Raw genomic sequence first — 25,812 nt, forward strand, 5'->3', positions numbered from 1 at the left:
TTAGTCAGGTTCTAATACATTTTAACAAACAGCCCACCACTGAAGAGGTCTGATCAGAGAGTTCATTAAGCAGAAGTCATTTGTGCCGTCAGGACAGGCTTCTCCATCCTCAGGGTGAAGCATCACTTCCTGCACACATTATTTCAGGTTTCTTATTTTGATAAAACAGATTGACGACCTCGAAGAACCAGAGCCCAAGAAGATCAAGGGGTCCTCCACTGGGAAGCAGGACACGCGTGAAGCTGAGGGTGGCAGCCTCAAGGGTGCTGAAGCTCCAGAGGATGTGATTCATTTCTGTTTCTTATTTTTATTCGAGCTGAGGGGTGGGAAAGCTGAAAACTGCAACTAAATTCTCAATTCTTGTCATCCTTGTGGGGAGTGTCTTTGTCATCTGCATTTCTGGGAATCTCATCTTTTCAGAGATTCTCATTAACCTTCACCTTCTCTTGCTTCTCTGTAGCGCATCCTCACGTGCACAAAAGTTGGCTCCCTCATGCGGGAAGGAAGGGACAGGGTCGTGAACCTCGCAGCCGACAAGACGGGCAGGATTCTGGCATGCCATGTGAGTTCTGCCCTTACAGAAAGGAACAAGGACTATGCCACTCCTTTCCGAGACTGCTCTTTCATATTCAGTATAGAAATGAGACTTTCTTGGGTTGTGTTAAAAGATCGTGATGATATTAGGTGGACATATACCCCCTAGCTTCTATCAGCATAACAATAATTGCTATTATTGTTCTTATTAGCAACCATTTATTAAATGCTTGCTTTTCTGTGCAGTTTAAGAGCACTAACTCTTAGTCTTCAGAGCAAGGCTGTGAGTGGGAGGTGGCACCCCCACTTTACAAGATGAGACAGTCAACCCAGAGAGATTAAGTTGTCCAAGGAAATATAACTACTGAGGGAAGAAAAAGAAACATGGTTTAGTTCTTTCTGAGAAAAGCTAAGTTACACATTGTCCATCCTGGACTCCCCGCCTCTTGTCTTTCTAGGGAAATGATTCTGTGCTGGAACTGTTCTGTATTCTTTCCAAAGAGGAGATGCAGAAGAAAATGGAGAAGAAGATGAAGAAAGCTAGAAAGAAAGCCAGGTGTATTTCTGTGATATTTACTACTAAGAAAGTATCTTGGGTGGGCCCACATAGTACTTATAGAAAAACGGGAGTTCTTAAAGAAACATTTACTGTTACCATTTACTAGTAAAGGCTAGAGGAGATTTTGCAGTAGTGTGAGTTTTACATTTCTGCTGTGCAGTACAGCTTTGTAACTAGTGCATTCCTGAATCTTGAACTCAGAGCCACACAGAACTAGAAAGAAAGCAGATTTTTAAAACGAGTTTCTAAATGATTTACTTCTCAGAGGCTAGCCGTGTGTCAGTGACAGCAGCCCACACAGAAGGAACCTGGGTTGCATGATGCTAACTAATTTTGGCAACTGTGAGAGGAAAGCCTGGTTGGACAATTATGTGATTGATGTTGGGAGACGACATAGTCCTGAAATAGATCATTATAACCAGAGAAATTGGCTTCTCAATGGTTGAAACTCATCAAGTTTCAAAGAAATAAGAAGTTATCTGCCTAGGCAACTCTTTTGAGATCTCTCATTCATTTGACATGATTGGATTAATAAGGGCAAATTCATGGATTTTCTAAAAATTCTTGAAGTTAGAAAAATTTACCAGATAGATACATTTCAATAGAATAGTTCAAATGCAAGGACTTGTCCCAGGAAATGGTATGGGCTGTTGCATTCAGAATCCACTTTTTGAGAGTACCCCTAAATGGAGTGACACTTTATTCAGGATGGGGCAGAAATAGGTTTACTGTTGTGAGTATGAAAAATAATACAGTAATTAACAAATAATAATATAAGAATAAATTTTATTTCATGTAGTCACAATGGGAAACCTGCTTTTGTCCCACTCTTTATTTCTGACACTGTGGTTCACAAAGCATTTCTACATACATTGCATTTTTAATTCTTGTGGTAATCCTGTCTGGTTAAGTTAACTCTCCCAAGATCACACAGGTTCTTGGTCTCAGAGCCAAAACTTGACTCAAATAATAGCAATGCTTCTAGAAAAGTGATAGCATGGCAGTCTTTTTTCCCTCTAGATTAAATTCTGGCAAAGGGGAGGATGAAGACCTTGAAGTCAAGGTTGAAATGACTCTGCAGGATGAAATCCAACGGGTGATCAATATCAAGACTTCTGCCAAAATCAAGTGAGTAAAAATGTAGCATATGAAGTGCCTGAGAGAAGTTTCTGGAATAGTATAGAAATAGTAAGCTACAAAGTTATATTGGCTTTGTCATGCTATTTGTAAGCAGTCTTTGCGAATTATATATTTGGAGACAGCGATCATGAGATGCCTGTGTCATACTCAGCTCCTACTGCCCTCACTGTGGGCTCACTACTCATCATCTCATATTTGTTTTATTTTATAATAGTCTTTTACCTGTTGGTTTACTGTTCTGTCCTGCTGCCAATTGAAAGGAAAAATGTACATCTATTCTGAAAGGGTTTAAAGGAACTTACAAAAGATAACACAAAAACCTGTCATACAGTATCTAAGCCCAGATTTCTTTTAAAAGCCTATACTTGACTACTGTCCAATATTCAGAGTACTCTTACATGTAACATTCTTTGTACTTGTTCAAACTTCATACACGTTGAGGACATTGCAAAGCCTTTGTCCTAGAAAAAGTTCACTTTGTGGACTCAGTTGGCAGCTGAAAGATCTTTGAATATTTTCTCATGCAGATCCTTTGACCTGATTCATTTGCCTCAAGGTGAGTTAAAGGCCGTCTTCCTGCTGCAGAACAACCTGGTGGAACTGTATTCACTGAGTCCATCAACACCAGCTCCTCAGCCTGTGAGGACAAGCAGGGTCACCCTCGCGGGTCATCGCAGCGACGTGCGGACCCTGTCCTTCAGCTCGGACAACATCGCTATTCTTTCTGCAGCAGCTGACTCCATTAAGATTTGGAACAGGTTTGTGAGATGACACTTTCTACAGCTTTGTGCAGCGGTAGTCAGCCACGTCTCATCACCTGCACTGCCAGCACCTGACTCCCAGGACGTTGTCTCTCGTCTGGATTGTTGTGATAGCTTCCTGACCGGCCCCATGCTTCTGTCCTGTCTTCTGTAGTATCTCTTCTTAACACAGTAGCCAGCAGTCTTTAGGGTGAAAGTTATGTCACTTCCAATAGCTCCATCTCACTCCAACTAAAAGCCAAAGTCCTTCCAGACCTTCTCCCTTATGCTGTCCCCTTCGGCTCCATGAGAGCCACACTGGCCTTTTTATTATTCCCAAACACAACAGGAGTGTGCCTGGGACCTGGCTTTGTACTCCCTCAGTCAACTGCCGTCTTCTCCAGCTTCTCGTCAGGTGGCCCTTCTGCTCCCTCCCCCATGCTCGCACTGCCCCCCCCCCCCAACCTTGTTTCTCCAGAGCTCCTGCTGTAAGCTGAGCTCTAATTTATTTGCCTTGTTCCTAAAGAGTGTTGGGCTGTACGAGATTCGGTGCTCAGTAAATGTTTGATGAATGAAGTAGGCATTTGATACATATTTGTTGGGCGGCTGGATGTTTATGGTCCAATGGGATGAACTTCCAGGGATACGCACTAAGGAGCTAACTGACCTGCAGTCCTGTGGGCCCCCTCATGTCCATCCGTGCGGCAGCAGGTTGGGTCTTAGGAGCCCAGTGGGTGCTCTCCTGCTTGTGCTGTGTGATCCCTGTTCCTCAGGAGCAGGAGCCCCGCAGGCAAAGCGAGGCTTGATGTCATTCAGCATCTTCTCCCTTGACTGTAATTGGGTCTCAGCCAGGAGAGAGTCAGGCTTTGTCCTCTCTCCTGCTGATCACGGTATGTGGCTGGGTGTGAACCAAACACATTGACCTCTAAGGCAGCTTCTCTCAGCATGTCTTTGTCACTCCCTCTGCCCCAGGTCTACACTGCAGTGTATCCGCACCGTGTCCTGTGACTATGCGCTATGCTCGTTCTTCGTGCCTGGTGACAGGCAGGTGGTCATAGGAACGAAGGTAAACAAACTTCTTGGATTTTGGCATCTTTTCTACTCAGTATTCTTAAAGATGTTTGAGAAATCGGGTTTGTTTTATTTGTTTTTAAGAAATCAAACCTTATGTCCAATTATGAGGAAGATAAAGTCATGACCCTGAGATCCCTGTCATCAGCATGTTGGTGATCAGCCTTTTGTGCATCTCTGAGCACATGTGTAGCTGTGCTCTGAGAAGACTAGTGATGAAATACAGTGAGACCCCACTTAGCGCTAGGCAGACGGAAGCACTTGTTAGCTGAACTGAACCATCCCCACACAGTTGCCCGTCAGGGAGTTAACCATGTGGGAATGAGCAGGCGTGAATTTGGAGGCAGAATCTTCCTCACAAAATGGGTCATTTGGTGCAAGTCACATAACTTCTCTTAGTGTGTCTCCTAATCTGTATAATGGGACAGTGACACTTGCTTTTGACATGCTTTCACACCCACTGTGCCTGCGATTGAGTCCTAGCTCTTCCACTCACTGGCTGTGTGAACCTGGGGCAAGTTACCTAACCCAGTAAGCCTCGTTTTCTCATGTGAAATGATACAAGTAATCCACCTTCCAGCACACAGAGCACTTGGCACAGAGTCTGGCTAATAGCAAGTTACTAATGAGAGCTGGTAGAGTAGCAGCGATGCATAGGAGGGAGACTAAAATGGAGCAAGGTCTGTTGGATGTTTTGAAAAGTGCTTTTCAAGTATTTGTCATTTTTATCTCTGCAAACTAATGCCTATATGTGCACAATTATTTTATTAGAAAACCTCTGTATTACATTAGCTATCTTTTTCCCAACACCAAGTGTAAAATAAGCTAGAGAGGCCCTAGTATTATTGTCAGGGAAAGAGCATTAAATTTCAATTAAAAGTTTTCCTCATTTTTTTTTTTTTGTGTGTGTGTGTATTTTTCTGAAGTTGGAAACAGGGAGGCAGTCAGACAGACTCCCGCATGTGCCCGACCGGGATCCACCCGGCACGCCCACCAGGGGGTGACACTCTGCCCATCTGGGGCTTTGCTCTGTTGCAACCAGGGCCATTCTAGCGCCTGAGGCAGAGGCCACAGAGCCATCTTCAGCGCCTGGGCCAACTTTGCTCCAATGGAGCCTTGGCTGCGGGAGGGGAAGAGAGAGACAGAGAAGAAGGAGAGGGGGAGGGGTGGAGAAGCAGATGGGCGCTTCTCCTGTGTGCCCTGGCCGGGAATCGAACCCGGGACTCCTGCACGCCAGGCCGACACTCTACCACTGAGCCAATTGGCCAGGGCCGTTTTCCTCATTTTTTATTCATTCTTCCCCAACAATTGTTAATCTCCTATTTGCTGTTGGGAGATTATTTTGCAAATTGCGTTGAAGACCGAAATACAATCCCTAGCCTAGCTTCTGAGCCGTGTAGTTAATGTACACCATCTCGTTTAATCCCCACAATGCTTTAGAAAGGTTGGTTTTTACAGGTAGGCCGTCCGCTGTGTGCTCTGTGCTGGCACCGTGACCGTGGCCTGCACGGAGTTCTGAACAGCATTGTGGCCGATTGCTTTCTAAGCTGCTGCGTAGCCCTTTCTAGCACTGAGGCAAGTTGCCCTTTCTCATGGTCAGTGATGGTAGAGGAGGAAACCAGATCTAGATGGAGAGTGATTGGTTAAGCTCATTACCGTGGAGGAGAGTCCCCTTAAAGGACCGATTGACCTTGGGAGCTTTCTAGGTTTGCCATTTGCTGTTATGTTTGTCCTATTTGCCTGGGGGCATGCTATTCCCTTTTGAAGTTGGGGAACCAGTGAAAATGCCTGGAGTCCAGTACTCCAGGGCTGTACGATTCCATAGTTGACAGCATAGCAGCTTTGACGGGGTCCACTCGGCTTGTCAGGAGTGGGTTCTCAGCATTCATTCAGATATGCAGTTCAGAGCATGGACTGTGGAATCTGTTTCCTGAGCAGTTGCCCGCATGGCTGCTGCTGGTTGTGAATTTCCCAGGTGTGTGGACACGACCAGGGGGCACGGGGGGCCCCTGGGGCCATGCTCACTCTGTGTCTCCGCAGACAGGGAAGCTGCAGCTGTGTGACTTGGCCTCGGGAACGCTGCTGGAGACGATGGATGCTCACGACGGGGCTGTGTGGTCCGTGTCCCTCTCTCCAGATCAGGTAACTAAGCCAGATTTTAGGTATGGACTCCAGGACTCTGGGCTCTGGCTGCAGCTCCCATGTCTTCTGTCGGTGTTACTGCTGCCTCACAGTTTTATCTCAGATCGGCCTCTTTACAGAAAGCTGCATTTTGTCTAATCTTCAGATTTCTTATATGAGATTGTATCACATGCTACATAATGTGACCAGCTCTCATTGTGAGATGAGTCCCTGTTCAGCTGCTTCTGATTGTCAGCTACATGACCGACTCCTTACCTTGCTGATTTCTGCCAGTGGTTGGTGACACTCCTTAAAAGGAACTGTGTCCTTGGGCTGCGCAGTGCCGAGGACAGATTGGGCTCTTGGCTCCCCTTTAGTCCGCTCACCTGTGACTCTGTACGTCTAGTGATTTTAGAGAATGTGTCATTCACAGTGTGCTGCCCTTCAGACGAGTCACCGGAGACTGTCCACTCCCTCCAGTGACAGTGCAGTGGCTCAGGACATTTTGAGATTTTTTGTGAAAATCCCTTGAGATTGTGATCTGTACATTTGAATATTGTCAATGATGACAAACCTTCATTCATTGAAGTGGACGTGATTTGGGGGGAAAAATGAGCTCTGGAATTTAGAGTGGGTAATGCCATTGGGGTCAGAACAGAACTGCATTTAAAATTTAAATAGTAATATCATCTTATATTTGTACAGTGGTCTCTCTTTTATAAGATTTTCACATCCATTACATCTTTTATTGTTTTTTGTTTGTTTTTAAGTGAGAGGAGGGGAGGTAGAGAGACAGACTCCTGCATGTACCCTGACCAGAATCCACCCAGCGACCCCCGTCTAGGGCCGATGCTCTGCCCATCTGGGGCCTGTGCTCGCAACCAACCTGTTTTTTGCACCTGAAGCTGAGGCTGAGGCTCAACAGAGCCACCCTCAGTGCCAGGGCCAGTGCACTCGAATCAGTCGAGCCATGACTACGGAATAGGGAGAGAGAAAAAGAGAGAGAGAAGGGAGGAGGAAAAACTGATGGTCACTTCTCCTGTGTGCCTTGACCAGAAATGGAACAGAACCTGGGACTTCTGCATGTCAGAGTGATGCTCTATCCCCTGAACCACCAGCCAAGGCCTATTGTTCCTTTTGCAGTGACTTTGTAAACCAGGTAGTGTTTATCCCTACAGCCGCAGTGAGGATCAGTGTCCAGTTGTTTCCTGTGTATAAACAAATCTCTGAATGGCCGACCAGGCGCCTGAGGTTTAGTTTCCGCCCCTGTGTTCTAGCTCAGCGGCTTCAGCCTCTTTCATCTCATGGCACACAAACTGATGACTAAAATTCCACAGCACATCGGTTGAAAATCGCTGTTCTAGACACTTTACACTAACACCACAATGTGACGAGACTAATTTTCTTGATGTTAGAAAACAGTTTTGAACATATTTTAAGCAGGGAAAAGTTTATACTCTTCTGAGGTAAATAGTTGAACAAACTTAGATTATCCAGTATTTGTCAGACTACTTTACTACTTAACAAATTGTTAGACTGCTGCCTTATTAGGGGAGCAAACCTCCCCCACCCCTGTGTTCACTGAGTCTTTCTTCCTGACGCTGAATGAAAGTGTGAGTAAAACTTCCCACTTGTCCTCTGTCTGCATCAGTGTCCCCTAGTTCTCAAATGGGGTCTGAGCAGTGGCCCCAAGAGAGAATGAGAGGGTCAGAGAGTCCATGTCTTCTTTCATTTTACCCCCTGCCAGGAAATGCAAATGGTCTTTTATACTATCTTAGTGTGTCTTAACCAAGTTTCTCTAATAAGTACTTTTTAAGTGAAATGCCGTTTGGTTTTCAGCGTGGTTTTGTGACTGGCGGTGCAGATAAAGCTGTCAAGTTCTGGGATTTTGAGTTGGTGAAAGATGAAAATAGTCCCCAGAAGAGGCGAGTAGATGTTTTTCGTTTGTGTCTGTTTCCTGGGGTGAAAACGGGAGCCCCTGTGCAGACTGCTGAGCTTCAGAGGGTCTGGGGTCTGTCGGCCCTGCAGACACTCACATGTCCTGGGTGCTCTGTGGTGCAGACTGTCCGTGACGCAGACCCGAGCCCTGCAGCTGGAGGAGGACGTTCTGTGTGTCAGGTACTCTCCCGATCAGAAGCTGGTGGCTGTGTCTTTGCTGGACTGCACAGTGAAAGTTTTCTATGTCGACACCTTAAAGGTATGATGGTTGTGCCTGGGAAACTTTTCTTCCTTTCCGACTGACCCTGGCAGGAGTGCATTTCTAAAAAGTTGTATGTGAATCAAAACTTTGTGCACTAGGTGCACTAGGAAAGCTGGAGTTTTAGCAGAATCCTCAGATTTATAACTTCTTTTTTTAAGATTTTATTAATTTCAGAAAGAGGAGAGGGGTGGGGAGAGGGAAGAATCAATTTGTTTGTGAGTGTGCCTTGACCGGGCAAGCCTGGGGTTTGGAACCAGCAACCTCAGCATTCCAGGTCAGCACTCTGTCCACTGTGCCACCACAGGTCAGCCTTGTTTATAACTTTTTTTTTTTTTTTTTTTTTTTTTTGTATTTTTCTGAAGCTAGAAACGGGGAGAGACAGTCAGACAGACTCCCGCATGCGCCCAACTGGGATCCACCCGGCATGCCCACCAGGGGGTGATGCTCTGCCCACCAGGGGGCGATGCTCTGCCCCTCCGGGGCGTCGCTCTGCCTCGACCAGAGCCACTCTAGCGCCTGGGGCAGAGGCCAAGGAGCCATCCCCAGCGCCCGGGCCATCTTTGCTCCAGTGGAGCCTTGGCTGCGGGAGGAGAAGAGAGACCGAGAGGAAGGAGAGGGGGAGGGGTGGAGAAGCAGATAGGCGCTTCTCCTGTGTGCTCTGGCTGGGAATCGAACCCGGACCTCTACACGCCAGGCCGACGCTCTACCACTGAGCCAACCGGCCAGGGCCGCCTTGTTTATAACTTTTGATCAGAGCAAGTTATATAGCATATGTTCAGAGAATCTGTGGATGAAAAAGTCTGTTGTAGCCAGTAGTTTTAAGAGCATCGGTAGGTGTCACGATTCCACATTTGGCTGTACACCTGGGACATTGGGTTGCTTTAAAAATATAGATTACTAGGCCACACCCCCCAAAGGGTTGGTGGGACTGGATTGGACCTGAGAAGAGTGGGAAGTCAGTGGTTGGGGGCCTTTCAGCTGCGAGATCAGAGACCGTCTCTGCTGTGTCGGGGCCAAGGCATGGGCCCTGCAGTGTCCCTAACTCCGCTCTGCTGCCGGGTCCTTGGCCAGGGCGGGCAGGGTCTGTGTGCCGGGCGTGAACACCGCTGTCCTCAGTGCTTTGTCATCTTTGAAAATAAAGACAAACCCACACAGAACAGTGTCAGCATTGTCCTTTATCTTAGGGTTTAGATTCATATGTGATAAATTGTGCCTGCATTTTATAGACAAACATGGGTTATTTATATTCTTTTTGTTTAATGTATAGTTTTTTCTCTCACTGTATGGACATAAACTGCCTGTTATATGCATGGACATCTCTTACGTAAGTAAAATTTAAATAGTAACTCAGTAACAAGTTATTTTTCTAAAGGATTTTCATTTTTTGTTTTCCTTTTTATTAAATTATTGGTATGACAGTGGTTAAGAGAATTATAGAGGTTTCAGGTGCACAGTTCCACAACACATCTTCTGTGTATTGATGTGCTAATACACTGTATTGTGTGTCCACCTCCCCCCCCCCCCACGTCACATCGCCCCATTTATCCCCCGTGCCCTCCTCCCTTTCCCACCACCTCTCCCCTGGCAGTCACCACACTATTTAATGTCCATGTCCACGAGATTATTCTTTTTCCTTTTTTTGCTCAACCCCTCCATCTCTTTCACTCTTTCCCCCGACAGCTGTCAGCCTGCTCTCTGTCTGTGAGTATGTCTCTGTTTTGCTTGTTAGTTCATTTTGTTCATTAGATTCCACATAGAAGCATTTTTTTTTAGTTCTTGACTTTGTGTCTTCATTTTAGAGTATTTTTTCATTCTATTGTACATCTTTCTCCCTCAAAATCAAAATAATATATTACCATCCTACTTCTCATGTATATGTTGCTTTAATGCTTTCAGAATATTTTCAAAATATCTGAATGAATCCTCATAACTAGCTCCCTGTTATAGATTCCTCAAACAGTATTTTGTCTAAAATACTATAAAATAGAGCACCCTAAAACATAAATAACTTTAAAAAGGTAACCCTCTTTTGCTTTGATGGGGGGTGAGGAACGTGGACCTAAGCTTGTATTTGGATATCCACTCTATTTTGCACAATGTATCTTTTAGTGTCTTAACCAGAATCACATCTCTGCCGTGTCTGGTTATGATGAGGGCAGTATATACTCAGAAACGACGTCTAGTGTGTACAAAAGACATTGGCCCTGTGCTCTGTCTGTGTGGTCAGTGCATTCACAGAACAAGTTGTTAAAAGTATTTCCAATTTTCTTGTGTTCACAAGCACTTGAACTAGACATTGAAACAGGGATAAGAAGAGAAATAGTGATAGGCAACATCAGATAAGAGGCTAGAGCCAACATTCTGGTAGATTCTTTCCCAGCCTCGCTCTGCCCTTTTTCCCTCTTCCTCTCCTCTCCCTCCAAATCCTATGACAGATCGGAGATTCTTTTCCTAATTAACAAAGTAAATAACCTCCATCAGGGCACAGCCCTGGCCTGGATCTGTGCAGAAACATTGCAGCCCCACACGTCTTGGTTTCACTTAACAAGCTTTCAAGTAGATCTGTAGATAAAAGCAAAAAAGTAGGTGCTCTTGGTAGAGAAACGCATTTACTTTTTGGGCACTGATTTTAATGTTTTGAACAGAGATGGGTTAAATGTCCTGGTTAGCTTTTCTTTGTCTAATTTTAGAGTTTTGTATAATCCAGGAAAGTGACGTGTTACCTGTTCCTCATAGGATGGAGCCCTGATAGCAACTGGCTCTGCCGACAGGAACGTGAAGATCTGGGGTCTGGACTTTGGGGACTGCCACAAGTCTCTCTTCGCACATGATGACAGGTGGGTGCCGTCTTTTCAAAGACCTCCCTTTCAGTCACCTGTGCTGTCTCCCCGGAGATGTGACCGTCATTTAGTGTTCTCGGCCATATGTTTAAAATTCTAAAATACAAATAGGGCATTCTAGAACCAGCTAGTCAAAAGCTACTTCTGTGTATAAGACTTTTACATAATGTAGAATAGGATGATGTTTGAGTACTTTTCTCGCTTTTCAGTGTGATGTACCTGCAATTTGTCCCCAAGACTCATCTCTTCTTCACTTCTGGGAAGGACCGTAAGATTAAGCAGTGGGACGCAGACAGGTTTGAGCACGTACAGACGCTGGAGGTAACTTCTGCCCACTTTGTGTGCTCCGTGCTGGAGAACTACTTCAAAGATTAAGTGTTGGTATCCTCTCATGTAAGCAGGGGCAGTGTATGAGTAACACTCTTAACTCAGGGTTTGGGTTTCTTTCCTCTCTCCAGGGGCACCACCAGGAAATCTGGTGCTTGGCAGTAAGCCCCAGTGGAGACTATGTCGTGTCATCGTCCCATGACAAATCTCTGAGACTTTGGGAGAGAACAAGGGAGCCTCTTATTCTCGAGGAGGAGAGGGAGATGGTAAGGACTCTAGGTCTGGTAACAAATACTGCCTGACCTGTGGTGGCGTAGTAGATAGAGTGTCAACCTGGAACGCTGAGGTCGCTGGTTTGAACCCCAGCCCTTGTCTTGTCAAGACACATGAGAAGTAACTGCATACTACAAACTGACACTTCCCACCCCTTCCCCACCCCCTTTCTCTCTCTCCTCTCTCTTAAAAAAATAAAATAAAATAAATAACACATCTTTACAAGTACACAGTGGGTGCCTAGCACGCTGTCCCACCCAAAGTTTTCTGTATGCTGCAGTCACACCTAGTTGGTGCAAGTCAAGGACCTGCGTGAGATGTTTCCAAGCCTGCTGTCACTCTCAGCATCCAGGCAGAGACAGATGCCACAGGGAATTGTATTTTGAAAGAAGCCACTTCTCTCTGTCTCATTCTCACTTCGCTTCACGTAGAGACTGTTTTTTCTTTCAAATTAATTTCTGTCTCTTGGCAGCAACGAGAAACAGAATATGAGGAGAGTGTGGCCAAAGGCCAGCCAGCAGTAAGTAAAGTGCTTGGGGTTCCCCTGTAATTATTTTACTGGAATTTACTATAATTTTAAGAATTTCTGGTGGAATTAGAATTGGACTCGATGCCAAAGTCATCAGCAGCTGATAGGGGAAAGAATCTGAGTAGTCCTTTGTATTCTACTGTACTCTGGCTTTTTTTCTGTTTAAGGAGACTTCAGGGAATTACTGCAGAACTAAAATAAAAATCAGGAAAAAATGAGAAATTGGGCATGATTTTTAAACATTTTTAAAGGAGGATATGTTTACGATAATAGATGTAAAATACTTAACATAGTGTCTGGCCCTTACTAAGTTCTCAGTTAATGATAGAAGGATAATGCCTGTCCTTCTATGAATATAAGAGTGTATTAGCTCTTTAATGCTTGTCAACAACATTATCCAAGGATCCCTTGTTTCTGGCAGGTTCCAGGGGAGACTCAAAGTGAAAATTACTTTACTGGAAAGAAAACTATTGAAACAGTCAAGGCGGTAAGTTGATTTTTTTTTCATAGGACCTTTATCAATCCGGGAGTCCTTTTGTGGCAAAATGCTAATTGAATTTATAGATGGAGATCAAAAGCTGTTTCCCTTCTTTCTAAGCAAGGACAGGGTGGTATGGAACCTGTTTGGTCCGGCTGTGGTTTCTAGAAAGGAAAGCTCCCTCTCCTGAAAGGAGCACCTCTCAGACATTCCCGGAGCTGCTGCTCTCTCAGGGGGCTCACTCACTGTCCCCTCACTGCGGAACACTGCCTCTCCTCCCTGCATAGTAGGGAAGAAAGATAGAAAACCCAAGGTGTCGTAATGCACTTCGGCACTGTTGGTGTATCTTTATTAAACTGGGTGAAGCTGTTTGGTGATTTCCCATCACCTTCCAGGTACGGTGATCGGGGATGAAGGAGTGTGTTGTGATGATCTCTGTCCTTCGTCATCTCTGCAGGCTGAGAGGATCATGGAGGCTGTGGAGCTATACCGAGAAGAAACTGCAAGAATGAAAGAACACAAAGCCATTTGTAAAGCCGCAGGGAAAGAGGTTGAAAGCCACTAAGTTACGCTCTGGGAGACAGGGTCAAATAGAGATGGTCCCAGAGGAGAAAACCAGCGTTTCAGGACATAACTGGCTCAGATCAGGAAATGAGAGCAATGTGGCAGAACTTTCTCATTCAGTCATTAGGAAGAAGGAATGGAGGAAGTGTGGGAGAAGGAAGCTTGGTCCAATGAAAACAGAGGAAGGACAGTGTAGACGGAGGTGGTTACTGTCCTGAGCAGATTCTCGTGCCCCCCCTAGGGTTCGGGGGGCCGTCGAGCCAGGTCAGATTTCTAGAGGGAACCTGCTGCTCAGGTTTACTCGGAAGTACTATTGGTTTGGGGTCAGTTTCCTCTTTCAGAAATGTAAATACTATGATCACCCTCCCTGTGACAAACACTATCAGTCTCATTTCTTATTGACTGGATTTAATCATTTCTTCATAGGTTCCTCTTCCCACCAACCCCATCCTGATGGCTTACGGCAATATCTCTGTGAGTAGACCACAGTTTCCCCTTGGTCAGTCAGGTTACCTCAGGGCTGAGAGAGGAGGTAGTACTTTGTCGTTTAAAGTCCTTCGTGAAGGGTGGCATCCTCGAGTACTTTGAATTTGAAAAGGACCATTTTAGTGTAACTTCCAAGTCATCGTTTGCTTGCACTGGACTGGCTTTCTTGCTTCCTGGTGCTTATCCCTGATTAGTGTCCCGATCCCTCTGAAGATTCTGTTCATCTAAATCAGTCTTAGTCAACCAGGTCCCTACCGCCCGCTAGGGGGCACTCCAGCTTTCATGGTGGGCGGTAGCGGAGCAACCAAAGTATAAATAAAAAGATAGATTTAACTATAGTAAGTTGTTTTATAAAGATTTATCCTGCCAAACTTAGCAAAAATCTGACATAAAGTACTTGGTAAGTAATTATTATTATATGCTTTAACTTGCTGTAACTCTGCTTTATAAACTTTATAAAGTAAAGTGACTCCCCTACTTTATAAATCACCATTACTGTGGAACCGGTGGGTGGTTAGAAAATTTTACTACTGACATACAAAAGTGGGTGGTAGGTGTAAAAAGGTTGACTACCCCTGCTCTAGATGAAAGTTGAAGGTTTGGGGGGAAGAGTTGAGAGTTGAGAGGAATCAGTCAGATCAAGGAACGAGGGAGGGCAGTGGGCAGTGGGTGCTGTCAGCAGTCTCCAGTTCCTTAGTGCTTTGCTTGCATGTCTCCCTCGTCACAGTAACCATGTGAGTCAGCTATTTTCATCTGACAGACAGGAAGCAGGCCTCCCTTACAGGTAGAGGGTGACGTAGCTGGTTAGGGGCTGAGCTGGAGTGTGAGCCCAGAGCTGAGTGACGCCAGGTTCATGCATATCCTGCTGTTTTCTGTTAGAACACTGTCATGAGTGGGGGGTCTGGTGTTTAGGAGATGGGATTAGAGAGTTCAGGAGAGACCCGTCAGGAGAGTCAGTAACACTGTTTCCTTCCTCTATAGCCTTCCGCTTATGTGTTCGAGATTTTTAAAGGGATCAAGTCAAGGTGAGTCTCAGCAGTTATTACCATTTGTCAGCTAACATTTATTGAGTGCATATCTAAACATGCGATAAATAGAAATTATAAGTGATGATTATCATCCCTATAGGTTTAACTAGGTCAAAATTTTTATGGAAAATAATTCATTATAATGTTCTTTTTGAAGTAGAGCTACACGTAATAAACAGGACCTATCTGAGTAATGATGAGACTTCACTAGAGAAGTGTAAAACGGCATTTAGATTCACGGAGGTGCAGCCTGACCTGTGGTGGCGCAGTGGATAAAGCGTCGACCTGGAAATGCTGAGGTCGCCGGTTCGAAACCCTGGGTTTGTCTGGTCAAGGCATATATGGGAGTTGATGCTTCCAGCTCCTCCCCCCCATCTCTGTCTCTCTCCCTCTCTCTCTCCTCTCTAAAAATGAATAAATAAAATAAAAATTAAAAAAAATAAAAAAAGATTCACGGAGGTGCAGTGCATTCCTAGATGGGAAGATTGTGTGTTTTAAGGATTTAGTTTTTCTTTTTTTTTTTGTATTTTTCCAAAGCCGGAAACGGGGAGAGACAGTCAGACAGACTCCCGCATGCGCCCGACTGGGATCCACCTGGCACGCCCACCAGGGGCAACGCTCTGCCCACCAGGGGGCAATGCTCTGCCCCTCCGGGGCGTCGCTCTGTTGCGACCAGAGCCACTCTAGCGCCTGGGGCAGAGGCCAAGGAGCCATCCCCAGCGCCCGGGCCATCTTTGCTCCAATGGAGCCTTGGCTGCGGGAGGGGAAGAGAGAGACAGAGAGGAAGGGGGGGGGGAGAAGCAAATGGGTGCTTCTCCTGTGTGCCTTGGCCAGGAATCGAACCCGGGTCCCCCACACGCCAGGCTGACGCTCTACCGCTGAGCCAACCGGCCAGGGCCAATTTTTCTTAAACTAATTTACAGGTTTGTGATCCCAATTAAAATCTTCTTGGAGTTGATGAAATGATAAAGAGCTAGTTCAAGGAAAGTAAAACAAGCCAAAACCAAAGCAGCTATTCTATATTTAAACAATCAAACAAACAAACCCCCTATACATTAGCAAAATTAAAATAGATAGTACTGTACAGGTTTGTTGTCAGAATCAGTTGATCATCTACACAGACACAGAAGCCCTGAAACTGACTCTATCATATACTGTACAAGGTTCAATAAATGGTAAGAGAAGCATCATATAAAGATGGAATGTTCAACAAAAGGCTTTGGAGAAATTATCAGGAAAACAAAATGTTAGATTCTTCTACCATGTCATGCGCCAGTGCATGCAATAAATTAAAATGTTCAATATAAAAACAAAGCGTTGACAGGCGAGAACCATCTGGAAAGAGATGACTATTGACTTTAACTCTGAAGATCTGTTGAAGAGGAAAAGCAGTAGGAGGGAACAGCAGAGGAAGGGTCCCATGCTGACGGGTCGGGTGTGATGTCTGCGTGTCCGTGTTTCCTCTTCAGCGAGCTGGAGGAGTCTCTGCTCGTGCTGCCGTTCTCCTACGTGCCAGACGTCCTCAGCCTCCTGGAGGAGTTCATCCAGCTGGGCTCGGATGTTGAACTGCTGTGTAGGGGCCTCTTCTTTCTCCTCAGGTAACGTCCTTTTCCCCAGCAGCCGTGTCTGCTCAGCAGGACTGCTGCTTAGAACCTTCACTGAAGCTGTCAGGACTTTGGGAGAAAAATCTGATGTTTTGGTTTCAGGGACTGTTAAAGAGTTTCACTGCTGCCTGACATAAATTATAGCTTATCCTTCAGAATCGGCCTTGCCCTTAAAGCAAGGGTAGCGCTGGCCCAGCCCTTTAATAAGCGGCCACGTGTTGCCCGAGGCACCGGGCTTTAGCAAGCACAGGTCTCTGGCTGCGGTCAGGCAGGGGAGCTCTGGTTCTAGTCAGTTTGCCAAAAGCTCCAGTACTGAGTGGCCACTTTGCCTCCTTTGTTTTTTTTCCTTTATTTTTTTATTTTTCTGAAATGAGAAGCAGGGAGACAGACAGACTCCCGCATGCACCCAATTGGAATCCACCCGGCATGCCCACCAGGGGGCAATTGCTCTGCTGTAATCAGAGCCATTCTAGCACCTGAGGCAGAGGCCATGGAGCCATCCTCAGCACCCGGGCCATATTTTGCTCCAATGGAGCCTCAGCTGCGGGAGGGGAAGAGAGAGACAGAGAGGAAGGAGAGGGGGAGGGGTGGAGAAGCAGATGGGTGCTTCTCCTGTGTGCCCTGGTCAGGAATTGAGCCCAGTGCATCTACACGTTGGCTGACGCTCTACCACTGAGCCAACCTGCCAGGGCCTGTTTTTTCCTTCTTAATGGTTTAAGTTAATGTTTTTGTTTTGTCCCCCTACCAGCTTTTTCAAGAACAGTGGATTTCTTTTCCAGTTTTCTATAGGTACGAATACAAAAGGACAGACAGAAAGAACTAGATTGGAATGTTCATTAGATTCTATTTTTAGGCATGAAAATTCATGTTCATATGTAATTGAGAATATATACTGCCCACAAAATTTAGTAGATATTTCAAAATGAATTTGAAGCTATAAAATATCCCCTAGTTTTGTGAGCAGTATTGACCAAGGCTTAAGAATAGATTCTTGCCTCCCACTCTCTGCCCCTCAGTTAGAAGCTGTTATAACAGAAAACAGAAATAGGGACAAATTGAACATTACTTAAAATGCTGTTATGAGGACAAAATAAAAACTAGTCAGTTATTTTATACCAATTAGTTAAAACAAACAAGTATGTTTAGTGAAGTTGGTGAATTGAACTGTTTTAATGATTCTTAACCCTCCACTTCTTTTCGTCTACCTGGATATTAGCAGAAGAACAATATATTATTCTATTGCCATATTTAGAATTTGGGGCAAGTTGTGAGAACATAAATTCCTATTCAACAGTAGTACTATTAATTTTTACTGGTATGGCAAATATGCTGTTGAATCAGGGTTACTTCTAACAGAAACACCATGAATCCTTCTGGCCTATCAGAGGGCGTGGATGGCTCTACCTCACAGGCAGGTAGGGCAGGGCACAGTTGAGAGATGGTGGGCGTAGAAGTAAAGGAGCCTGAGGCCGTCAAGGGCATCTTGCTGCTCTGTGTCAGAGTTTGAACATGTTGATAAGGTCTAGGATAATATTTTTTAAGTTATAATCAGATAAAACTGAATAGCAGGGAAGAAATTTCTTTAGCTTTTTTTGTTAGAAGCATGTCCATACTCCCATGATATTATAAAATATTTTTTTTGCTTTGATACTGTCTATTTGCTATGTATAGAACCAGCCCCTACCCCTCTTCATAACATGGGTGTTTTGTTTTTCTATTAGGATTCACTTTGGGCAGATCACTAGCAACCAAATGCTTGTGCCATTGATTGAAAAATTAAAGGAAACAACCATTTCAAAAGTCAGACAAGTCCGGGTGAGTATGTTTGTATAGATAGAACAGCGAGGGGAAAATCCTAGTGTGTGTGTGACTTAGAAGTGGCATAGTGTGTTGTGCCTTCTTGGGTGGGGTGGACTAGACGTCATTTGCATTGAGATCAGGTTGTCCTTGGAGCTGGTAGGAATAGGGAAACAAGACCTGAGGCTGGGGTGGGGGGTGAATAACAGCACCTACAGTGATGGTCCCGACTCACAGATGCTGCGATATCAGAGGTGAGAGCAAATTTGTTTAATCTATCTTTCTTATATTCCTCCCAGGATGTTATTGGCTTCAATATGGCAGGTCTTGAGTTTCTCAAGAGGGAATGTGAGGCAAAGAGTGAAGTTATGTTTTTTGCTGATGCTACCAGCCATCTGGAAGAGAAGAAAAGGAAGAGGAGAAAGAGAGAGAAGTTGATTTTAACACTGACTTAGAACTGAAATGTGGTGCCTTTTCCTACTTTTTCTTTTTTTTTCTTTTTTTTTTTTTAACAGAGAGAGAGAGAGTCAGAGAGAGGGATAGACAGGAAAAGCATCAATCATTATTTTTTGTTGATTGATGCTTTGGTTGTTCATTGATTGCTTTCTCATATGTGATTTGACCGAGGGTCTACAGCAGACCGAGTGACCCCTTGCTCAAGCCAGTGACCTTGGGTCCAAGCTGGTGAGCTTTTGCTCAAACCAGATGAGTCCGCGTTCAAGCTGGCGACCTCGGGGTCTCGAACCTGGGTCTTCCGCATTCCAGTCTGACGCTCTATCCACTGCACCACCGCCAGGCCTCTACTTTTTCTTTTAAGGGACTTCTAAACTAATCAGCAGTAGAGCCCATATCAACTTAAAAGTAACCAAATAACAATTTCCTGTGCAGCCAAAGATCTCAGGATGTGGTCCCAGCTTTGCTGAGGCAGTTCCAGCATGGGCCTCTGGGCTCCATTTCTTGGACTTGACCCAGAATTAGTTTAAAATCTTTTCTGTGCCCTGGAAGGCTGAGCCTTTCAGGAATTATTCCTGTTATATTGTAGCAGGGAGCGAAGATTTTTTTTTTTTTTAACTAGGTCTTCACTAGACTTGAAAGGAATATTTCAAAAGTTGATCTGATTTTTCTGTGGCTGATTTGCTGGTTGATTTGTTGGTCTGTGCTCTCCTCCTGAGAACTCAGACGCACTGTAGAATGTCCTCCTTCCATAAATGCAGTCGTGGACTTGGAGAGCTGACCAGGACCATAAGAATTATCTAGAGCAGCCTCCTTAAACCTAACCTCTTGCAAGTTTTTATATTTGTATATAAAAATATCCTACTTGCTGATTGTTTATACTTCTCTCAATAGAAAAGTTGTTTCTAAATAAAGTGAAGTTGAGCTGAGACTCCCTGCTGGGCGTCTGGGTGACTGATGCACTGTATATATAGAGTGTGTACATGGGAGGGCCATGGGGAGTTGGGAATGTTTTAGGAAAAGAAATGGACTTATACTTTGGGCCTGGGCCTTTCTTTGTGGGAAGTTTTAAAATTCCTCCTTGAACCTCCTTGTTACAGTTCTGTTTGGGTTTTCTGCATCTTCTTGAGTCAGTGTCAGTAGTTTGTGTCTCTCTGTGAATCTGTCCATTGCACCAAAGCCGCTGGTGAAAGAAATGCTACCATTTTCTGGCCGGTCTCAGAGTTGCATCCTTGTTGCTTGCATTCTGTCCCAAACCACAAGTCTATGAGGCTCCTAAGCGCAGCAGCCACCGCAGCGAGGTGAGAGATGCAGTGGTTTATTTGTGAGACAGAATAAGGGTAAAGAGAAGTTGGCATCGAGTTCCTGAAGCTGAACGGTGAGCAGACAAGACGACGGGGCGTCTGGAAGCTTTCTGTCTGAAAGCTTTAGACAGCTGTTCCTGCTCCAGGCAGAGGAGTTCACTCTTAAATGAACAGAGGCTGAATCCACCATTGTGTTTCTGCTTCTTGGGGTTGTCCATCAGATCATAAAGAAATTGCAGCATTTTCCATTAATGTTTTTGATGGTTTCCAAAACCACAGTAAGCACCAGGAGGGCACTCTGTACATATATGTTTCAAAGTGCCACCTCCCCCCAGCTTTGTACCATTTCAGGTTGGTTCTCCCAGGGGGCATCAGGGGGTTTCTATCTGGTGTGCCCCTGCTGATGGAGTGGTGTGCACAGTAAGCCCCTCAGCTGTGACTGCTGCTCAGAGGCCTTGACCCTCCTTAACCCTAAAGGTTTGATGCTGACCACTGGGTTACAACGTAAATTGTAAGCCAAGTAGATTTCTAGTCATTATGTCAGCGTTTAGTGGCAGTCATTGGCTATGTGTCACCCTTAGTACAGAAGCCATTTAATGAGAAATATTTCTTGGAAATAATGTAATGTTACCAGTAGAAACCTGTAATGCCATAAAGAAAAGACTCATGAATAGTTTTGCCAACTTTTCACCCATTTTGCTGAATCTTCCAGCAAGTTACTCTGTACTGAGCGCTGAAGACACTCATGGACATCCTGGAACAGCTGTGCGTGAACACCTGGCGGTCACACCAGCGACTGAAAGGAAGATATGGCTGGAGCTCAGCTGGAGTCTGTTGTTTACATTTCTAACTGTTTATAAGAAATAACTGGCATGGAAAGCCACAGTTCTGGAAAGGAAGTGGCAGAACAAAGGACGTTCCCCAAGGAATATTTTTAAGATCTATGTCAACATTTATGGGATAACATATACTTCGTGATTTGAGGTTATGAATTAAGCTAAGATTAATTCTGGCTTTGAGTCAGTGTTATGAAAGTATCTCTCAAATGTGGTCTGTAGCCCGCCTGCATCAGGCCTCTGGGGAGCTTTTGTGCATATGCAGATCCCAGGGCTCATGCCAGCTGAAGCTGTCAGGCTGGGGCCCAGCAAGTAGCTTCTCTAGTCCCCACAGCTGATCCTGAGACACCGGAGTTGAGGAGGACTGCTTGTATATATATTTTAGACAAGATTCTTACAAAATGACAAAAAGAAAACCTCTGTCTTCTAAACTTAGACTTCAAGCATGAGACCACTTCTCCAGGGCAGGGTGTCCTTCCTGTTTCTACACTCTCAGCTGAGACAGAGCAGACACTGCACACAACGCAGGCGAAGAAAACCTTTTTATTTCTTTATGCACATTTTGCTCTAATAGCCACCAGGAAAATAAGGTTTCACTTCCTCTCCAGACCCTGTCCACCAGTTATGTCGGCCTTCAACATATCGCTATAGCAACATATAAATATATATCATACATTTATACACACACACATTCAAGAGAACTGTGGAGACAGACTAGGCTTTAGCACAACTGGGGTGTCTCACATGCCACCTAAATATGGTCACTGGTTTGCTTTAGACAAGACTCAATGGTTTGGTCTGGCCATCAGTCCCCAATACCCTGGAGAAGGTAGGGTGATAAAATAGGACAGCATATCTAGAGTGAGGTCAGTACACTTTGGAGATCATAAATAGAAATAAGAGGTGCTGGGCTGAGCATGAGATGGTATCCTGGAATCCCCCCTACCACCAGGTGGATTCAGGAACATGGTGCTGCTGTATCGGGTGCCCAGCTGAGCTGCCCCAGCAGGTATGGGTCTGTGAGTGGTGCCAGTGAGCCCCACAGTCCCTCAGGGCACCCTGCTCCGACGGGTGCTTTCAGAGCTGCCGAGGAGCTCCAGTGTTGGGACCACGTGCTCCATCCGTGGGCAGCAGGGCCCTGTTTCCCCTGAGTTGACCATCTGAGGATAGTTGCTGAGGCGAGACTGTGCTGTTGCTGGTTCCCATTGAGCCGGGCATTCAGAAGCAAAGCCACACAGTCCTCTACAAACTACGTGTTTGCTTAGTGCTGAGCAGCGGGGGGCCGGTGTAGGCAGTCAGTGCAGGGAGGGCTCCGCCTTCCGCCCTGCCCGACGCCACGACTGGTTCCTTCTAGACCCCCAGCAGAAGTGGAGGTGTAGGGCCAACATCTCTTCCCGCAGACAGGGAGCTGCACCAGAGGGGGGCAGGCCCATCCTTCCTGCTGTTTTAAGGACCTCTGGTGGCTTCGCTTCTTGCATGGCTCCTGGAAGGCAGGGGTCACGAGACTGGAGCACACGGCAGAGCCCTTAGGGATTTCACCTGGAGACAAACAGAATAAAGTGAGTCTGTTACTAGGCCCTGCGGGGCGCTGAGGCTGGACAGAAGCGTGAGCACAGAGACCCTGTTAAGAGGATGAGCTGAGGGGATGCTCTGTGCCACCAGGTTAGAGGAAAGCTCCCCACCTCCTCGTATGGTGACATCCTGCTCAAAGTCACTGCACTCAGGGTGGCCGGATCCTAGCACCCCCTCTTCAGAGGCCAGCTCACTCTCCAATTCACTTTGGAGCCAAATGATGGCTTCTGTGACCTCCCAGGAAAAGAAGTGCTTAGTATGACATGCACACACACAGATGGCTCAGAGGAAAGAAAGGGCTGCACCAAGTGTCCCATTACGTCCCATTTATTTAACTAGGAGAGAAAGGGGCCTAGTCAGCAGGGACCTCAAGAGGTCATTTAGGTCTAGTGCCATCTCTTACAGAGGAGTGGCAGCAGGCTCGGAGACTAAGGGGCCGGCCAAAGCCACACAACCAGTTAGTTGTGACAAGCCCAGGTTAGAACCCAGACCTCAGGCCCTGTGCAATGGCCTAGCGCCCCAGTCAGCAAACTACAGCTTGCGAGCCACATGCAACTCTTTGGCCCCTTGAGTGTGGCTCTTCCACAAAACACCACATGCGGGCGTTACCTCGATAAGGAATGTACCACCTATATAGTTTAAGTTTAAAAAATTTGGCTCTCAAAAGAAATTTCAATCGTTGCACTGTTGATATTTGGCTCTGTTGACTAATGAACTAATGAGTTTGCCGACCACTGGTCTAGCGGAAGTAGAGAGGAAACTTCTCAGTCTGAGGAAGCTGGCGGTACTGAAGCCATTGAGTTACCTTTGCTGTGACAGGAATAAGGCTTTACAGAGGCAATCTTGGAACTGTTCTTCTAAAAAGGCTCAGGAAAGAAAGGAATCAGAGAAAAACAGAAGGGAATTAGGAAAACAAAAGGGAGGGCAGAATTCAATCCAGGCCCAACCCATTGCACACTGTGGGGGGCAGCATTCCTTCAGGGACCAGTTAGAGAGGCTCAGTGCTTATGGTAAATTACAGTCTAAGTTAAGACTTGGTTTCTGGTTTTTCAGCCATTTCTAACATCTCAAGTTTTTCTTTGGAGCACCTGTCAAGGAATGTGTTAGTGTTTTAAGTAACTGGAGACGGTCTACTTATACACCAGATCTTTCCCTTTAAGTTTCAGCCTTTATTTATTACCAAACTCTCTTTTAGGTCAATAAGACCCAACAGTTTTCTTTTGTGATACTGTTTAAATTAAAAAAGAAAAAGATGGGCCCTGGCCGGTTGGCTCAGTGGTAGAGCATCAGCCTAGCATGCAGGAGTCCGGGTTCGATTCCCGGCCAGGGCACACAGGAGAAGCGCCCATCTGCTTCTCCACCCCTCCCCCTCTCCTTCCTCTCTGTCTCTCTCTTCCCCTCCCGCAGCCAAGGCTCCATTGGAGCAAAGATGGCCCGGGCGCTGAGGATGGCTCCGTGGCCTCTGCCTCAGGCGCTAGAATGGCTCTGGTTGCAAAAGAGCAATGCCTCAAATGGGCAGAGCATCGCCCCCTGGTGGGCATGCCAGGTGGATCCCAGTCGGGCACATGCGGGAGTCTGTCTGACTGCCTCCCCGTTTCCAACTTCAGGGGAAAAAAGAAAAGAAAAAGATGTATTGAAGTCAAACTGCTGTTTTCAGCCCAATAGTGTGCAGTGAAATCAATTTGTTAGGATGCATCTTGCTTTTATTTTTTACTTTTTTTCACAAGTTGCATAGAAAACGCCAACACTGAACTGACCTCAGAAGCCCTTTACTGAAAATAAATCAGAGGCCAATTCCTGACCTCTAGTATCAGCTATATGGCCTTCTCCGGGGTCCTGGCATGGCACAAAAGGATAGATAACCGGAGAAGAGAGAAGACGATGGCCGTGTGAGAATGAACTGCAGCATCAGGCCGTCAGGGAGAGAGCCCCGATGAAAGGCTGGAGGAGCAGGAGCAGACATCCCCAAATGACCGGATAAATCCCCCTGAGGCCATTTATCCGGCCCCCTGCCGCACTTCCAGAAGGGGCACCTCTTTCATTGGTGGTCAGTGAGAGGAGCACTGTATGTGGTGGCCCTCCAACCGTCTGAGGGACAGTGAACTGGCCCCTTGTGTAAAAAGTTTGGGGACCCCTGATAGAGGATGCCTGTTGACTACCTGAGCTCCTATACGCAGACCAATCAACCTACGTGGTCAGAGGAGGTCGAGAGTCTCCTGCAGACTGACGAGACACAGGGGAGGTCTTGGGGCAAGCTCTCAGGCTTTGACTGGGGCAGTGGGTTTCTTACCTCCAAATTAGTCCTTGCCTTCTTCAAAACATCATGTGTCCTGGTTACTGAAACAACAGAAGAGCCCAACAAGACAAGTTAGCAGCTGGGCCCAGGCTTGCCTTCGGTGTGTGTTCTCAAGTGTGTCTCTCTGGCCACTCAGGTTGGGGGATCCTGTTGAGCCCATTCCACTGTCCCTCTGCATGATGATGACCCAGGGCACCGGATGTTCGGGACGTCACATCAGTGCCTCCCCACCCCCAGCCCGTTTCCTCTCCCTCTCCCTGGCCTGGGGCACCCACAGTGGCTGAAAATGAACTGCTCCATGCTCTCCTTCTGCTGGCTGGCCATCCGCAGGCGCTCAGCGGTGCTCTGAAAAAGGCTTTCCTGTTTGGACAGTTTGGATCTCAGTTCCAGAAGTTCCCTTTTCATGGACTCTCCCTGGGGAAGAGAGACAGGCCATCTGTCAATGGTCAGAAGGCCTAAAGCACCCTGTGTGGCTCTTTACAATCCAAAATAAGATTCTAGCCTGACCAGGCAGTGGTACAGTGGATAGAGTGTCGGACTGGGATGTGGAGGACCCAGGTTCAAGACCCCGAGGTCGCCAGCTTGAGCGCAGGCTCATCTGGTTTGAGCAAAGCTCACCAGCTTGGACCCAAGGTCGCTGGCTTGAGCAAGGGGTTACTCGGTCTGCTGCAGGCCTGTGGTCAAGGCACATATGAGAAAGCAATCAATGAACAACTAAGGTGTCACAACGAAAAACTGATGATTGATGCTTCTCATCTTTCTCTATTCCTATCTGTCCCTATCTATCCCTCTCTCTGACTCTCTGTTAGAAAAAAAAAAAAAAAATCTACAATCTTCCTATTTCTAGACCAAACTCCATGACAGTGTCTCAAACCCTGCAGTTGCAGGCAGCTCAGGAGGAGGAGCCTGAGAACCTGGGGCCCCCATGCGGGAAGCAGCTGCGCTCCTGCAGCTGAGAGCCCTACTCCAGGCTGGTAGTGAGATTCCCAGCTGGGAACCAGAGCGCAAGTTCTTGCATCATCATTGACCTCACTCGGCCTCACAGGTGAGCCTTGGCAGT

General features: G+C 46.1%; 2 protein-coding genes and 1 long non-coding RNA gene across 13 annotated transcripts in view; 2 read left to right on the plus strand and 1 right to left on the minus strand.

Annotated features, from left to right (window-relative positions):
• Nucleotides 1-19,673, plus strand: part of LOC136400491 (uncharacterized) — a 353,174-nt gene extending 333,501 nt beyond the window's left edge. Inside the window, exon 2 of the long non-coding RNA XR_010750322.1 lies at nucleotides 19,088-19,673. This is a non-coding gene — a long non-coding RNA (uncharacterized lncRNA). The remainder of the gene's footprint in view (nucleotides 1-19,087) is intronic.
• The window catches only part of WDR3 (WD repeat domain 3), a 32,015-nt gene extending 12,342 nt beyond the window's left edge, over nucleotides 1-19,673 (plus strand). For 4 of the 5 annotated variants that reach the window (XM_066377278.1, XM_066377280.1, XM_066377279.1 and 1 more), the window contains 21 exons: nucleotides 170-283; nucleotides 461-562; nucleotides 993-1,090; nucleotides 2,114-2,221; nucleotides 2,761-2,991; nucleotides 3,946-4,039; nucleotides 6,085-6,186; nucleotides 8,005-8,090; nucleotides 8,227-8,362; nucleotides 9,633-9,689; nucleotides 11,102-11,202; nucleotides 11,415-11,526; nucleotides 11,664-11,798; nucleotides 12,278-12,325; nucleotides 12,756-12,821; nucleotides 13,270-13,362; nucleotides 13,803-13,850; nucleotides 14,844-14,887; nucleotides 16,360-16,488; nucleotides 18,216-18,309; nucleotides 18,591-19,673. In XM_066377278.1, the coding sequence (XP_066233375.1) occupies nucleotides 170-283; nucleotides 461-562; nucleotides 993-1,090; nucleotides 2,114-2,221; nucleotides 2,761-2,991; nucleotides 3,946-4,039; nucleotides 6,085-6,186; nucleotides 8,005-8,090; nucleotides 8,227-8,362; nucleotides 9,633-9,689; nucleotides 11,102-11,202; nucleotides 11,415-11,526; nucleotides 11,664-11,798; nucleotides 12,278-12,325; nucleotides 12,756-12,821; nucleotides 13,270-13,362; nucleotides 13,803-13,850; nucleotides 14,844-14,887; nucleotides 16,360-16,488; nucleotides 18,216-18,309; nucleotides 18,591-18,746 (2,154 nt within the window). In that variant the 3' untranslated portion in view covers nucleotides 18,747-19,673. The remainder of the gene's footprint in view (nucleotides 1-169; nucleotides 284-460; nucleotides 563-992; nucleotides 1,091-2,113; nucleotides 2,222-2,760; nucleotides 2,992-3,945; nucleotides 4,040-6,084; nucleotides 6,187-8,004; nucleotides 8,091-8,226; nucleotides 8,363-9,632; nucleotides 9,690-11,101; nucleotides 11,203-11,414; nucleotides 11,527-11,663; nucleotides 11,799-12,277; nucleotides 12,326-12,755; nucleotides 12,822-13,269; nucleotides 13,363-13,802; nucleotides 13,851-14,843; nucleotides 14,888-16,359; nucleotides 16,489-18,215; nucleotides 18,310-18,590) is intronic. The other variant, XM_066377282.1, reaches the window with a different exon arrangement.
• Nucleotides 19,674-21,412: 1,739 nt separating this feature from the next.
• PDE4DIP (phosphodiesterase 4D interacting protein) overlaps nucleotides 21,413-25,812 on the minus strand; it is a 205,517-nt gene continuing 201,117 nt past the window's right edge. For 4 of the 7 annotated variants that reach the window (XM_066377295.1, XM_066377294.1, XM_066377293.1 and 1 more), the window contains 4 exons: nucleotides 25,028-25,166; nucleotides 24,747-24,793; nucleotides 23,262-23,313; nucleotides 21,413-22,423 (listed from right to left, as the gene is read on the minus strand). In XM_066377295.1, the coding sequence (XP_066233392.1) occupies nucleotides 22,146-22,423; nucleotides 23,262-23,313; nucleotides 24,747-24,793; nucleotides 25,028-25,166 (516 nt within the window). In that variant the 3' untranslated portion in view covers nucleotides 21,413-22,145. The remainder of the gene's footprint in view (nucleotides 22,424-23,261; nucleotides 23,314-24,746; nucleotides 24,794-25,027; nucleotides 25,167-25,812) is intronic. The other 3 variants (XM_066377298.1, XM_066377297.1, XM_066377296.1) reach the window with 1 other exon arrangement.

This window comes from Saccopteryx leptura, chromosome 3, assembly GCF_036850995.1.
Source record: "Saccopteryx leptura isolate mSacLep1 chromosome 3, mSacLep1_pri_phased_curated, whole genome shotgun sequence".
Classification (NCBI taxonomy): Eukaryota; Metazoa; Chordata; class Mammalia; order Chiroptera; family Emballonuridae; genus Saccopteryx; species Saccopteryx leptura.